The sequence below is a fragment of the Vicugna pacos genome, chromosome 7 (genome assembly GCF_048564905.1).
Source record: "Vicugna pacos chromosome 7, VicPac4, whole genome shotgun sequence".
In the NCBI taxonomy this organism is placed as follows: Eukaryota; Metazoa; Chordata; class Mammalia; order Artiodactyla; family Camelidae; genus Vicugna; species Vicugna pacos.
The window spans coordinates 72097887-72113485 of record NC_132993.1 but is presented as its reverse complement, the minus strand read 5'-3'; the positions used below and the strand labels follow the sequence as shown (position 1 = coordinate 72113485).

The window sequence follows — 15599 nt, the reverse complement described above, 5'->3', positions numbered from 1 at the left end:
GTCAGGAAGAAAGGCCTGGGTCTCGAGACCATTCCAGGCCCTACCAGGGCACCCTGAGTACTCAGAGATCTGTACTTCATTGGCACACCTTTTTTTGTGGCTGTCCATGGTGTGCTGCATACAAATTGGGTAGCTCAGGGATACATTCCTAGGAGTATATTTTCAAATGAGCGAAAGAGGCTCTCTGGGAAATATGCAGATCTTAAGCAGTTTAACTGTCATAAAAGAACTGAGACTCATGGTCCTGGCAATTCATGACATTTACAAAGCCAACAGCAACGAATTTTGCAAGCTGAAAAACAGATGGACCTGTGGTAACTTACTGAGCCGACCTGAGAAGGAGGACTCCTAAGGGAGCAGTGATCTGAGAGATCTAAGCCCCTTGATGTAAAGCAGAGAATCATCAAAAGAGGCAGGAACAGGCAACACCATGTGCCTCTGGAAGTAGTGAAGGGAGAGAAGCTAAAATGAAAAACATTAGGGGAAACTGCAAAGTAGTTGGATCTCTACTTCCTCTTCCCTGCTAACCCACTGGACAGAAGACAAAAGTTTCATTTCCTGGAAAAGGTAAGACTGAGGGTCTTCAGAATAGGGGCACAAATGATGACATTGGTATCACACGGAAAGTAGAGGATGCCGTGACCAGATGCATGCTGTAGGCTCGGCTAAAGCCCCCAGACTTCTTTCTCCACTGAATTCCCAGGACTACTACCAGCCAGACCTTTACCCGTTAGGCAGGAGATTGGAAGAGAACATTCTGGGGAATCTGACCAGCTCAAAAGGAAAGAACGAAAGACACTGACACTGTGGTTCATCCACCCAGTGGATGCTTTCAAGTTCAAAAACCCCACACTCATGCTCAGTCTTTCCATTCAAGCTTTCAGACCATTGTCTGCCTTCATCTGTGTGTTCTCAATTCTTCTAATTTTCTGATATCTGGCGATAGCTCTACAAACTCATGTTTCTAATTCTTCATCCACTGTCATTACTTGGCAGCACTGAGAACAAAAATTGCCCTTTTCCTGCCATTTTTTCTGAAACCCTGGAAGCTGAAGCTGGAGAATTTAATATAAACCTCAAATAAATCACCACAACAGATCCTACCTATACGAGCAGCCTTCATGCCGGCTGCTGTGTGGGTAACTTGGAAAGTTCACCCATTGCCATCACCAAAGACATCTAACCTGCAAATCAGGAGATCCATTGGATGGCCACTGCCATTCTCAAACCCAGCATTAATAAATCTCAACTCACTGTATTCTAGACTCAGAAACTGGGTTTCCAACTATTAACTTTTGTTTTTCTTATTTTCATAGAAACTACTAGCACCATTCAGGAAATATCCTCTACTACCAAGTTCCAACAGATGCTTCAGCTGGTCATTAATGAATAAAAAACAACCAAATGTGAAATGGACTTACATTAGAAGAGACATTCTTTCTTTGAACAAGAGGAGAGACTGACAAGGTTCTCTTCTTCACTAAGCTTTAGTCCAGTTCTTTTGAGCCAGACTAGGCCCATCCCTGGACATGTCTTACAATAGTTCAATTTTAGCCAGAATCCCACCCTTGATACCTGAGCACCCTCAGTATCTGATGCCTGATCACCCTGGCCTAGCAAGAATCCTGTCAAATGAGCTTAGCCAGAATCCTCCTACCCCTCTTGTTTCCTCTTAGTAATTTTCCATCCACTGACAAACCCGCTCCAAACCTGCTGTTTGGATATAAATTCCCAATTTTCCTTCTTGTATTCAGAATTGAAACCAGTTCCATACTGAGGTCTCTTTTCTCCTATTGCAATGGTTACTGAGTAAAATCCGTTTTAAAAATCAGTTTAACTACTACCAGACTCTGGTTTTTTCTTTGATAAAGAGAACCATCTGTATAGAAAGACCAAGGAGAGAGATTCCACAAGACTCTTCAGCAGAAATCATTTTACTGTTGAAAAGTTAAATGGGAGAGAGTGTGGGAAACCTCTCATTCCTGTTTCAGAAAAAAAGTTTCTGACTCTAGGAAATACAATTACTATTACATATTCTGGTGTCTCTGGTGTCTTGTATTTGGTTGATAACTTTGGTTAATTTTGGTTGTAAATGAGATGTACCATGTAACTGCTTATTTCTGAAATTACATTGTAAAATTAATTCAACTTCTCTCTGTGAAGGAGAAACAGGATGTAAAGAGATTAAGGTTTTTTTTTTTCTTTCTTCCAGCAGCCAAGAATAGTCTCTAAGCCAATAAAAGATTGTGAGATGGTAAGGATACTGAGAGAGATCTTAGTGATACAATTCTGTGATTAATTTAACTACAACACAGAAACTAGTTTACGGATGGGTGGCAGAGGAACATGTAATTATAAAGGAAATCAAAGGCAGTTTGCCAGCATCAGCATCCAAAGTCTACAGAGAGAATGACAATGATCCAATTAAAGAAGTATGTAGAGAATTTTGAATTCATGTGAAAGTTTATAATGCCTCTGATTTATGGATTGATGCCAGTGTAATTTGAACCAGTAGGAATCAAGACCAAGATTCAAGGAAATGATGCTTTAGAAAGATGAAAGTACAAAGGTGAAAGCCCAGACAATTAGGCACTCTCATTTACAGAGGAGGCTTTAGAATAATTCCTAAATTTTCTGAAAACAGGAAATCTACCCGTCAGGAAAGAGCAACATCCATGCCACTTTCACACTGTGTGTCCTACATCAGCAGCATCCACTTAGCCGTGGAACCCTTTTCAGGTTACTTTTTAAATCAACTCATATAAATGAAAGCAGAGAAGATTGATGTTCTATGTCCCAGACTGTGCAACTCTCCTCCCCAAAGCTCTGTTCTGAGAAGTATCATGACCCCGTTCCATCTCTCACCACTATCATTAAAATCTATGAGTAATTAAGTTAAAAGTAAAGTGTTCTTTAATATGACTGATTTAACACCCTCAAGGAATTTCAGACTACTTAATGCAGATAGTACATCATAGAAAATCTTGCTTGTGATCTTGTAGATTGTTTAGACAAAGTGAAACAAAATCTTCATCAAGTGAGACCTCTACAGGTTTTTATCAACATTTCTAATCTATACACTCCATCTCTTTTAACTACCTCTGCCTACATCTGTAACAGCTGGAAACTTCTTAGATATACTGAAAACACAGCAGAAGAGAGAGGAACTTTTGTTGTTATTGTTGCTTATACTGCACAAATGATATACGTCCTTTAGAAAAAAAATAGAAAATAAATTAAAAGAAGAAAAATCACCTATAATCAAAACACTCAGAAAAATAACTAATGCCATTTAGGTGTAAAGTCTTCATACTTCTTACATATATATACTTAACTACAAAATATGTACATATTTTAATTGGCTATTGGAACTAAATTTGCTTTCATATAACTCAGTTTCCTCTTCCATGAACTCTGTACCAGTCCCTATTAGTACATATTTGTCTTAATTCTCTATGATATGTAGAATTTCAATACGTAGACTTAGTTTTTAGTCAAATGCCAATTAATGGGCATTTTTAGGTTTGTTCCTAATGTTTCACTAATAAAATAACTCTACAGTGGCCATTCTCCAGAATATATTTCTTTGCCAACATATACAATTATTTCTTTATGACACAGAATTAGAAATAGAATTTCTTGATCAAATGATTTGAAAATGTTTAAGCTTTTGTTGCTTATACAGCTAAATTGCCTATTAGAAAGTTTGTAGTAACTTAAAATCCAAAGAGTGTTTGCAGAAAGGAAATAAGACATTACCTCTGTAGTTCCCTGCTCTACCAGCTGAGCTATCAAAGGGTGCATGGAGAAAGGAAAACAAGACATTTATAGATCTAGGGCAAGAAAAAGGTCTAAAAAATATCCATTCTCAAAACATTGCGTATTTTGATGTGTGCTATACTTTGAACCAATTCTTTTTCACTCAAATTCACAGAAGTTTTCAGTTACTTCAGAGAAACTGCTCTCTATTCCTTTACATCTAGCATAACAAATATTTTGTTCAACTACTTTTCACATTCAAGAATTAAAGGGAGAATCACAAAAATACTTTTCTAACAATTGTTGCTTAGAAGAAATTAAATTTACAAGACAAATAACTTAGAAATTTATGAAAATAAGGATACTTCAAATAAATATGAAATGTAACTAAAGTCATAGTTTTAAAATATGTGAAACACTCAACTTAAGGAGTTAGAAAAAAACCGATAGAGAAAAATTCCAATGGAATACAGATACTGTATGTTCTTGCTCATAATTTTAAATTCAAAGCCCAGTAGAGAGTAAGAATTCAATCATACAATAGACATATAAATGTGACACCATGAATGAGAATGTGTAAGTGATGATTTCATAAAGGTAGAAGATAAAACTAATGAGCTATGAAAAATAGAATAAAAAAATCTTGAAGTATTTTTTACATTCATATTTTTTTTTAAATGTTGATTATTTATTTGAGAGGTTGGGCAGTCAACATTTATTTATCTTCGGTTGTTTTTGTGCTTTTCTTCAGTTTCACAGAAAACAAAGTTCTCTCTATGAGATGTGAAATTTGGTGTCAAGAACTGGAAAGGTCTGAAAGTGTACCCTACTTGCAAGTTAACAAATTAGTCTGCCATTGTTTTATAGAAGCTGGTGGAAGACATGAAACTCCTGGATCAGAGATGAAGGATGTTATTATTTAGAGCAACAAGAGAAGCCAGAAGTTCCAAATTTGCATTGGTTCTGCCTGACACAAACCTCACAGGGCAATACAAAGAGAGCTGGGTGATACCTGCACACACAGTAGAGTGGGATGCAAGAGAGGAACTCTGGGCTTAGGACCCCCAAATCTTTTTAAATGAGCAGTAATCTTTTCTGGCTTTTGCCCTGGAGGGAGACATTATCTCTGTCTTCCAAGGCTACTTGCTACACCAACATCCCTGAAAAGATGATCTGGAATAAAGTCAGTCAGTGCCTTTATTTGCAAGATATGCACAGATGTTAGAGACCCACAGAGAATTATCTCCTAACAGGAAGAGGGGAGGGAAGCACCGTTACTGAATGAGCAGCAGCAAATAGGTTTGTAGGATTATAAAGGAACAGATGGAGATTTTTCCAGTATTTTCTGAGTGTTTTCCTGTTGGATCACCCACTTTCATGCTGAAGGCAGCTGAAGAAATAAACAGTAGTTTCTTACAATTCCTCACTTCATGATTTCTTGAATCTGGCAGATCTTTGATACCCCCCCCAAATCAGATTTTCAAATGTTTTGTAAGTTTCTAATTCCCTATATTAAATCCCTCCTGCTTATAATCCTTAGTGTTTTCTGTTTTCCTGACCAAGCTCTGTCTGATACAATATATGACATAGGAACTTGAATCCAGGAAACAGACTCTCCCAGGTGGGAATCCGGGATTGGTCATTGGAAAGCTATAGACTTCATCATCATGGAAAATAGGGAAACATGTAGTCCAAAGAAAAGGCAAATAGGAAATAAAGTGCCTATTAAAGGAAAGCTTATGGCACCATCAAAGAAGCAAAATCTTTTTATGACTATTTTTAAAAATGTATTTTTCAGCAACTTAATAGGTACAGAGCTATAAATACAGAACCAGAAATAAGATTTGATCTTATGAGATGCAGATTTACAAAGCAAATGAAATTTCTAGCGATGCTTTGCCTCTTAAGTAAAAGTTGGAGTATTGATTAGGAAGGAGTAGAACTCTAAGTATTGGACTGGGATCTTTCCAATGGATTCCAGTGAGTCTGAGGAGTTTAAACTACTAACTTCCACTAATTCTTGCTTTCCATCAGAAGCAGCTGATCTTCCCCTAGCTGGGGACATTAGCCTTGCTTTGCCTGATGATTCTGAACTACCTCAATGAAGCATCCCCTTATAAGGCAATGCTGATTCTGTTCAAGACCCACTCCCACTCTTCTCATTGCCTCTAGTCATGTGATGAGAGTCTGAGTGCAGGATGCTGGGGACGGTTACAAATTCTAATCCAGGGGGAGGTGGAACACACACACTGAAACAAAAGCAGTGTTTTCCACATTTACATTCACAGAAAGCAATGTTGCTGAAAATAGATGCTAAGAGTTTTACAGCAGCACAAAACAAAACAATGACAGCAACAATTTAAAAAATCACATGTAAGTCTAGTTTACTGAATGGGCATCCTTATCAGACATTCTGAAGCAAATGTGTTACCACAAGCCGCTAGGAGTGACTTCAATAGTTTACTCAGTCTGGTGACTTAAATCTGAGCATATCAATGACCTAAATTAAGTAAGTACAAGGTGCCACAACTGCCTTAGTATAATGTTGACTAATGAATCTAAGAGCTTAAGGAAATAAGAAGGTTGGAGAATATTAATCATGGGGAATTCTCACAACCATCCCCTGGGGAGAGTTTAGAGAATACTCCCTTCATCAAAACTTTGAGTGATGCTGATGAACGTAGCACCAGCATCTTTGGAAAGCATGGTGTTAGCTGTTGAAGAGTTTAGGTTGGGATAGTGGAGCAGACTACTAAAATTTTACTTGTTTCTTATAATATGTGCTTGATCTGGATTAAAAATCCTAAGTTAAGTGATCAGAGATGTGAACTGAGTCACTATAATGAGAAGTCATAACTCACCCAAATGCCCAATTTGATTCAATTCACAGGTCCTGAAGCTTTTGAATAAAGAGAAGGCAGTTTCCCCTGAGGAAGGTCCCAACACAATTGCCACAAGTGTTTACAGTAAACATTCTTTTCAGTTTTCCATAGAGTGACTGGAGGCCATTCACCAGGGTGACCAAGCACAGAGTAATGGGAATGGCCCAGATTTCCGAAAGATTTTACCTTGGTCCCAGACTGTCACTAATACACAAAGCTTCCAAGTGTCACAGTCAAGAGTTTCATCTAACAGTGGTCAGGCAATAAATAGAGTTTTGGCCAATGTCCTTCTGACACCCTGTGATTGTTATTTCAAAATGTCATAACTCTTCTGAATGCATAATTGGAATAGTCAGCTACTGACAAAGTCCCCACATTGGCTTTCCAGCCCCTAGAAGAAGACCACTATCATAGGACGGGAAAAAAAAGAAGCGGAGGAAGTACTCTTCTCTACCAAAATAAAAAAAATTTATGCCAAATCACAGGCAATTGCAGAACATATTGCCACTACCAAATACCTGAAAGATGTAGGATAAAATTTTTAAACCACATTCTCATTTAACTCACCTATTTGGTGCAAAGACATATGGATCTTTTGGAGTACCATTTTTTGTAAAGAAATTAATCAGGTCGTGACTTTAATTTCAGTCACTTTTCAGTTGTAGTGTATTTATTAGAGTAAATCCACTCAGCCTCTGTTATCTAGTATACAGCTATAGTAATAGAAAAGAACAAATCTGACTCCATACTAGATCTGTTCCTTTGGCTTTAACTCTGTGCCCTGTTTTTTAGGCTTAGTCTTGCTAGCTATGCACTCAAGTAAAGAGAACAAGTTACATAATAGAGAATAACATTTGTTTTGTTGGAGGTTTTGCAGGAGCACTATGAGCTGACCCCCACGTGGACAGCTGCAAGAACAAAGAATTCTTACACCAAGAAGTTTGCAACAACCAACACCCCCCCCCCCTTTTATATATATATATATAAAAGGAGCTTGTATTCTGACTAGGGAAGGATGGTTCTCCAAGACATTAGTCTGCCATACTCTCAGTCTGCCGGCTTTCCCAATAAAGTCATTATTCCTTGCCCCAACACTTCCTCTCCCATTTATTGGCCTGTCCTGCCTGGAGCAGAACGAGTTTGGACTCGGTAACACTGCTGAGCAGTACATCTTTACCATCTCACCTGAGGGCTATATCACAGTTATACTCTCTGTTGTAATAGGTTCTACAAGGAATCATCCTGCAGGACATTACTTACCACATGCAAGTCCGCCCATGGGACGTCGCGCCACCTCACGCTGCTTTACGAACCTAGAGCAGCGGCGCTGCCTCCTGCGCCCCTCCTCACGTCCCCGCCCCCTCCCACTTTCGCGCCGCCTAGCCCGCCCTGCGCTGGCTGTAATCGCGTGACTGCCTCATCCGGGTCCTCTATGTTCTCTCTCGCTCTCTCCCAACATGGAGGCCTCAGGTGAGTGAGCCCCAAGTGAGCCCCCAGTGCGGCCAAGGACCGGGTTCCCAGGGCACTCCTGGAACCTGATCCACTGATTTTCTGGAGTCAGGGTGCGGTGGCACCGCTCCTTTTTGGATTTTAGGGATGCCGCAGGCTGGCGGCTGGGTCATGTTAGGTTATCGCCTCAGGATGTTTCACCTTCCCCTCCCCCCTCACACCCTTTTCACCCTGTCTGCGCGAGGCTGGAGTGAGGGGTAATGGTGGGCTCTGGCTCGAGTTGGAGTGAGAAGTGCAGAAAGATACGCGGGAGCCGTGAGGCCTTCTCATAGACGTGAAGCACTATGCCCGCGGGAAGGCGCGGAGGAAGGAAGGAGGCGGTGGGCGCGCGGACGGGTGCACACTACACAGGGTCTCCAGGCGCGAGGCCGTTGTGGACGGGAGTGGGGGCAGGGGAATAAGGTCGGGGTAGTTAGAACGAGCGCGAGTCAGCGGAGGGGAGGGAGAAGGCAGTGGTGCGCGTGCGCCGCAGGGGAGACGGGTAGTGGAGACCCGTGCGCCTTAAGAGCACACGTGGGAGCCCACGTGGGAAGGTTTTACGCACCTGTGTTACTTTCTTTTAAGCCTTTCAGCTTTCTGCTCTTCCCCTTTTAGAGCGTGGCCTGGCCTTTATATTCTTACAAGGGTAAATATGTAAGGTTTGGAGGTTGAAGCTACTAGAGTTACGTGGAGGTGGGGCACCCAGTGTGGTTCGCCCACGTGTTGGAGAGGAAGCCAGGGTAGAGACCTAGATTCCTTCTAGGCATTTTTCTTAATCAGTCAACATGTTTTACTGAGCATAAATTATACATATGTGCCAGGCACTGTTCTGGGTATTGGAGCTACAATAGTGAACAAGTTCAGGTCTCTTGACAACCTCCATTTTGATTAAATCTTGATAGCCCCAATGTTGGGCTCTATTTTTTTCCCCCTTATTTTAAATAAGTGTGCAACTACTGGTGGCTCAAGGCGGTTTCTTTTTTAGACTTTGTGGGAGGGAATATCATCAATAACATGCAAATCTACTTGGGTTTCTAATGGACCTAGCAGTGAGGTATGCCAACATTTTGTACCATTAATTTTAGTTTGAGGAGTATAGTGTTATCCCTGGCAGGACTCTGCTCTACAAAATATCAACTGAACAACTTTTTCCTTTGGACCCTTACTTCTCACCAAGAATTTCTCTTTATTATTACATAGAGATGTCTTTGAAAAATACTGAACGGATTGAGGTGCATTTCAACATAATACCTTTCATTAGTCTAGCACTTGACAGTTGACCTAGCACTTTTATGTATATCGTCTAATTTGATGTTCTGTGAGATAATGTGGATAGATGGTGGTATCTCTCATCTGAGGAAGATGAAATTACTTGTTTAAGGTCACACTGCATGCTGATGGAAGACTAAGGTTGAAATCTTTGAGATTTCTGACTCTTCTCCATTATCATCTTGGAAATAACAAGACTGGCTTCTGTGGGGTGCTGCCTGAGAGCTCCCTCTAAAGTAAAGTACTTATTTGGCCTGAATTTGCCATCTTGATGGCCTAGTGTCACCATTTAGTGATAAGCCTATATTCCCTTTCTCTAATTTTTGTACAAGTTTTAGAGATGGAAAACATGTTAGCAATTGTGTCCTTAGTTTTAGAGTTGGGTGAAATCCAGACTGACTAAACTGATTTGCTTAGTGATGGCTGGGAGCCCTCATCTCCTCTAATTCCATTCCATAAATCTTTTTAGCTTGTGTAGTATGCTTAAGGGACAGTATGCCCTTGAGAAATTTGGGATTTACCAAATTTCTGTCCCCACTTTGAATATTTTCCCATTGCATTGAGTTTGTTGACTGACCAGTATTCCTAGATATGGCTATATTAATGAGTAAAAAATAGTGTTTTCTCAGTGTACTTCTTGATGATGCCTGATGTCTCATTGGAAAAAACAGATCTTATTTTTGTGTGTGTGAAAATATATGATAAAATTTTATAGGCTGCTTCTATCATTAAATGAGACCAAAATTCTTTGCAGTGATACCAGTATCCATTGTGACCCATTGCTGACATTCAAGAACTGGAAGTGTCCCGGCGGGGGAATGGGGGATATATGTATACCAGGAGCTGGGAAAATTCTCATGGAAATTTAGGTATTTGGGTGGATTTTCTGGGGGTCCAATGAGCATGTCGATATATCCTATCCAGAATTTTTAAGTGTTACTGTGCCTTATGTTACTACCAGAAGTAAGAGTCATAGTTCTTGGTGGGATGCTTGATTACAAAGACAACATGTACTACTTTTCCATATGTTCACCAAGTAGCCCCTAAAGCTGCCAGTTTTAAATGGAGCCCAAAAGAAGAGAGAGTGTTGCTGTTTTGGACTGAAGTGCATGCTACTTTGCCACTTGGAATTTATGAATCAGCAAATTCTGTGAGTGCCCTTGATATCTTTGGAAGATAGGTTTGCTCCCTAGAGCTTCTGGCAAGCCCTGATAGATATGTGATAGCAAATATCCGTAGGTTTTTTTTTTTTTGAATACTCTTCTTCAAAGTTAACCGTTCTTTTTTAAAGAAATAGTCCTTGGCTTGCTTTTCAGTCCTCACAGTGATAGAATGACTCACTATAGGATATAAATTCATCATACTACCTAAGTTTCCCATCACGAACTGGATGTTATCTGATCCCAGCCATAACATAAGCATGCCAGCATTGCTCTGTCATCAAGCAGAAGTGATATAGGTGAAATCAAGCTCCAGCAAGTCATGGAGACACAAGTAGGTTGCATAAGCTGGTAACTCAGGCTCCTAAAGCATCTACTCCTGCTTCTTTGTCACTTTTCCTTCAACTGTAACATGGGGACTCATGGGCGACACTTCCCTATGACCAGTTGTTTGAAGCAGATACAATTTCAGGTTTGATTTATAGATAGTTCTGGGTAATAGGCTGCCACCAATTTGAAGTGAGCTGCAGCTTTATGGCAGCCCCATTCAAGACTGTCATAGAGGGGGGAGGGTATAGCTCAAGTGGTAGAGCATGCTTAGCATGCAGAAGGTCCTAGGTTCAATCCCCAGTACCTCCTCCAAATATAAATAAACCTGATTACCCCCCCACCGACATAAAATAATTAAACAAAACGGTAATAAATAAAATATTTTTTAAACAAAGACTGTCATAGAAAGTGAGGGGGAAGTTCCTCTCAGTGTACCGAACTTTAAGAAGTGCACTGTTAACTTTCCCTTGGAGAGACAATGGCCAGAGGTGTGGATAGATACCAGTTCATGAGTGAAGACTGAGGATTAAGCGGGATAATCACAGACTTGAAGGGCGTAGGTAGGTAGGTAGGTGGAATGAAGATCCAGGCAGAGTTTGAATACTCATGAGAGCATTCCAGAGAAGCCCCTCAACAGTATTTGGATACAGCCCATTCTGTGGAAATCAGTTTCCCCCCTTTTCTTAGTCGTTCCAAGGCTTGCTTTGTCATTAAACTGAGGAACAAAATTGTTGGAGTAAGGATGGAGTCTAAACAACACAAGATATTTTTTCCCACAAAACTCATATGACAAATAGCCACAGCTGAATGGTTAACCAAACAATAGCACAAACCAAATCTCATCCCCCAATATGACATCATTTCCTAATGGCATTTAGTGGCAGAATGATTATATTGGACCCCTGCCACCCTGGAAGGAAAGAAATTTTTCCCTTTGGAAAATATACTTAGTTTGGGTCTGAGTTATATTTCCTCCCCCACAATGCTTCTGCCAGCATCACCACCTGTGTATTTATTGAATACCTTATTCCCGATGTTGGTATCCCAGATACTATGGCTCCTCACCAAAGAGCTCATCTTACAGCAACAGTAGTGACTCATATCCACGAGACTTGTCTTACCATGTATGACATCTTCCAGAATCTCCTGTTCTGATATAATGATGCAATTACGCATTGGAGAGACAGACCAAGAATACAAATAAAAACTTGAGGTGCCATCAGACAAGATGCAGTATATATTCTAATAGCACCTGAAAGCAACAGCAACTAATCCATGTTTCTATGATAGTCAGGACACATGCATCCGCGGGTAAGGGTATCTCCTTTCCCTGTATGTCAATGATGCATTCACTAAGGATTTTATTTCCCATTCCTATAACTTTGATCTCTGCTGAATTAATAAGTTTAGTTCTCACAAAAATGGCTCTACTGAAGCGGAAGTTGAGAATTCCATGGAACCGTTTTGAGTTCCTCATAACACTGCCCTAAAGGGAAAAACAGGACTTTAATGTCTGGATGATTTATCCTGATTATCAAGGAAAATGGGGTTGCTATTTTATATCTGGAAGCATTCCTTTTATTACTACTTTTGTTGCTGCCACTGCTATTACTAGTAGTAATAATTTTGAAATTACATTTGGGTCACTCAGTGAAGTAAAGAACAAAACCAGCCCAGAAATGTTGATTGAGAAACAAGGAGTAAGGACTGGATACTGGAAGAAGGAAGTTATAAAACTCAACTGTAGCCTTATGACTTGCCGTGTGTGTTTTCATCTTTGCTTTGTTTATACATATAGATGATGGCAAATGCCGACTGAAACCAAAAGTTAAGATTAAAAGTATATTATTCAGCATTCACAAAACTAAATAAGTGTAAAAGAAATTTAAACATTGTCTTGAGATGGCATTGTTTTGAAAGTTTGTAACATGTATACTTCTGAAGTTATTAAAACACAAAAGCTCACTAAGATTTTGATAATTGTGTGTGTGTGTACGTGCACCCACATGCACATGTATTTGTATCTGTTAACCAGATTTTTTTTCCCTCTTAGCCCACTCTACAACTTTAAATGATGTGTGTTGTTGCTGGTTGTCGTCCTTATAATTCAGTTATAAGGTATCAGAGGGGGATTATGCAGTAAATGTGCATAGTTTTTCCTTTCTTATGTATACATTTTTATCTATAGATTATTTCATCCTTCTTGTCCTCTTCCCTTACAGAGGGAAAATAGAGTTATAGGTATATTTCAAAGACCACTCCTGAAAGTCATCTCATGACTTCTCAAAATCTGCAGAAACAAATACAGACACTGGCTGCAGGGGAAGAAACATTCTCCTCCTCGCTTAAGGGAGCTGGAATCTGTTTTCCTGTTTCCTCCTGCAGGCTTTCCCTTAACTGTTTTTCCAGGGTGTTGCGAAGCCCCAGAACCTGTGGTGATCTTGCCAAGAACAAATTGTGAAGTGGTTGCTGAACCCATTACCTACTAAGCTGTTGTTGTTCATCTTTATTTGACAAAATACACATTCTGGCCAAAAGAAAGTCTTTCCTTAGATGATAAGGGGCCCTATAAGTAATTCTTTGAAGACTCAACTGTAATTACTGCCTCCCTTTGGCCAAAGGGGTGAATCCTGGGTTGAGTTTTTTTAAATCTTCTTTTAAAAAATATTAATTATATCAAGAAGAAAAGAGCCCCCCCCCCCCTTTTTTCCCCAATAGTTGAGTCACTGCTTTCCTGCATTAAAACCCTGGAGAGGATTTAATCTGCTGTGGACTTCGGGGACGTTACAGGGCTAGATAAACCAGCTCACTGTTTAGGTTTTTCAAGAAAACCCACTGAATAGACATGGATGAGGAAAAAAAGCTCGTAAAAGGCATCAGACAGTGCAAACCACAGCTGGCGCTGCGAACCAGAAAGCACTCCATATCTCACTGAGCTTGTCTACTCCTCAGCCTTCCCAGGACCGAGTGTGCACACAAACAACACAGATGAGACCAGAAAGGGAAACAGCCTGACAGTGTTTGCGTTTTTGCACATGAGTGAACAAAAACGAGGCATAGAGACACATTTCAAACACTGTTCTGTGACTAATAATGTAGTCTTACCATTGAAGTCATAAACTGAAGGAGCTGCTCTCATTTAGGTTGATTTCTCAGAGGCACCAGCAGCTCAGTGTCACTGCTAGACCACAGCATCTTAAAGAATGGGGATTCTGTACTTTCCAGTGCCTACCACCCAGGTTCTTCTAGGGCCAAAAAGCCAGCCCTTTTGGAAAACACTGTTGATGGGAGTCTTCCTCTGAGGCAGGGATGGTGAGAAATACAGAAGTTCTAATTAATGTGGCAGTAGAGCATACGGATGAATTCAGATATATCAGACTGTTGTTGGGAAGAACAGTAAGCTGAAACCCTACTGCAGTGATTTTCAACATTGGCTGTATGGTAGAATTGCCAGGGTAGCTTTAAAAAATATTGATACACAAATCTTACTCTGACTTAATTGATGTAGGATGTGGCCTTGGCAGTGAGGTCTTCAAAAAAAAATTTCCTACTGATTCAAATGGGAGAAAAAGATCAAACAGATTCCTGGTATTGGTGACACCTACCCTGTATCCTGAAGAAGTATGTGTGTGTGTGTGTGTGCGCGCGCGTGTGCGTGTGTGTATGCATGACAGATTCCACATGTGAGTAACAGGGTAAGAAGACCTGAAGAAGTATGTGTGTGTGTGTGTGTGTGCGCGCGCGTGTGCGTGTGTGTATGCATGACAGATTCCACATGTGAGTAACAGGGTAAGAAGACATGGGCACTAGACCCGATGATGCACACAGGCCCCACAAGCTGAACTTTATTTATTGAGCGTAAGTATGTGGTGGTGAGTGGCTGATTGTTAGACTTTAAAGCTAAGCTTTATGTTTGGGAGCTTGAATTTAATCCCGAGGCCAGTAGGAAGTTGCCAGAATTTGATCTGATGTACGTTGTAAAGCCATCACATATCTGTGGTTTGGAGAATGGTTTGTAAGTAGAACTGATGTCGTGTAAGGGGCCACTTGTTAAAAGTATTTCAGTTCAGATGTGTTGGTTGGGTTAAGGTGGTGGCAGTAGAGATGGACAGAAACAAATGGATTCATAGAAATTTTGAAAGATTTGGTGACTGAACGCATATGAGTATGAAAGGATTGGAAGAGTTAAGAATGATAAGCATCCTACTCAGAAAATCGAACTTCTCTTTCTATTTAACATTTCCTGTAAAGAAAATCTAGGAGATTCTTCATCTCAAAACATTGTTAGCCAAAAATCAGAGAATCCTGGCTCTTGCCATTGAATTGCTCTCTTGGTGTATAAACTCGGTTTGTTGGTTAGAAAGACAATTTTGAGTTACCATTGTCATAAATGACCCTTACGTATCATTTTGAAATGGGTGGAGAGTTTTCACTTGAAAAAAATTATCACAGGTGCACAAATGACTTTGTCTTTAAAAATTGAACTCAATTAATTACTTGAGTAAAAAAATGTGTTTTGTTAAATTTTAAGACACAATCAACATGTATGTTTCATTTTGCTTTCAAAATGTCAGTTTCAACTCTCTTAAGGAGCACAGTGGTGAGAAAACACAACACTTCAAAACTCCACTCAGAACGACTTTGTAGAAATGGCAAGTTTAAGAGCAGGGTGGTTGACAAGATTCTGGAAATCTTAAAGGAACAATTTCCA

General features: G+C 40.0%; 2 protein-coding genes across 2 annotated transcripts in view; one reads left to right on the top strand and one right to left on the bottom strand.

Annotated features, from left to right (window-relative positions):
- Window positions 1-15599, bottom strand: part of LOC140697253 (uncharacterized) — a 41503-nt gene that overhangs the window by 19833 nt on the left and 6071 nt on the right. The window contains exon 2 of the mRNA XM_072964031.1: window positions 8321-8493. Within this exon, the coding sequence (XP_072820132.1) occupies window positions 8321-8493 (173 nt within the window). The remainder of the gene's footprint in view (window positions 1-8320; window positions 8494-15599) is intronic.
- Window positions 8050-15599, top strand: part of LOC102530127 (CD36 molecule (CD36 blood group)) — a 282980-nt gene continuing 275430 nt past the window's right edge. The window contains exon 1 of the mRNA XM_072965133.1: window positions 8050-8111. The gene's annotated coding sequence lies outside the window, so the exon portion shown is untranslated. The remainder of the gene's footprint in view (window positions 8112-15599) is intronic.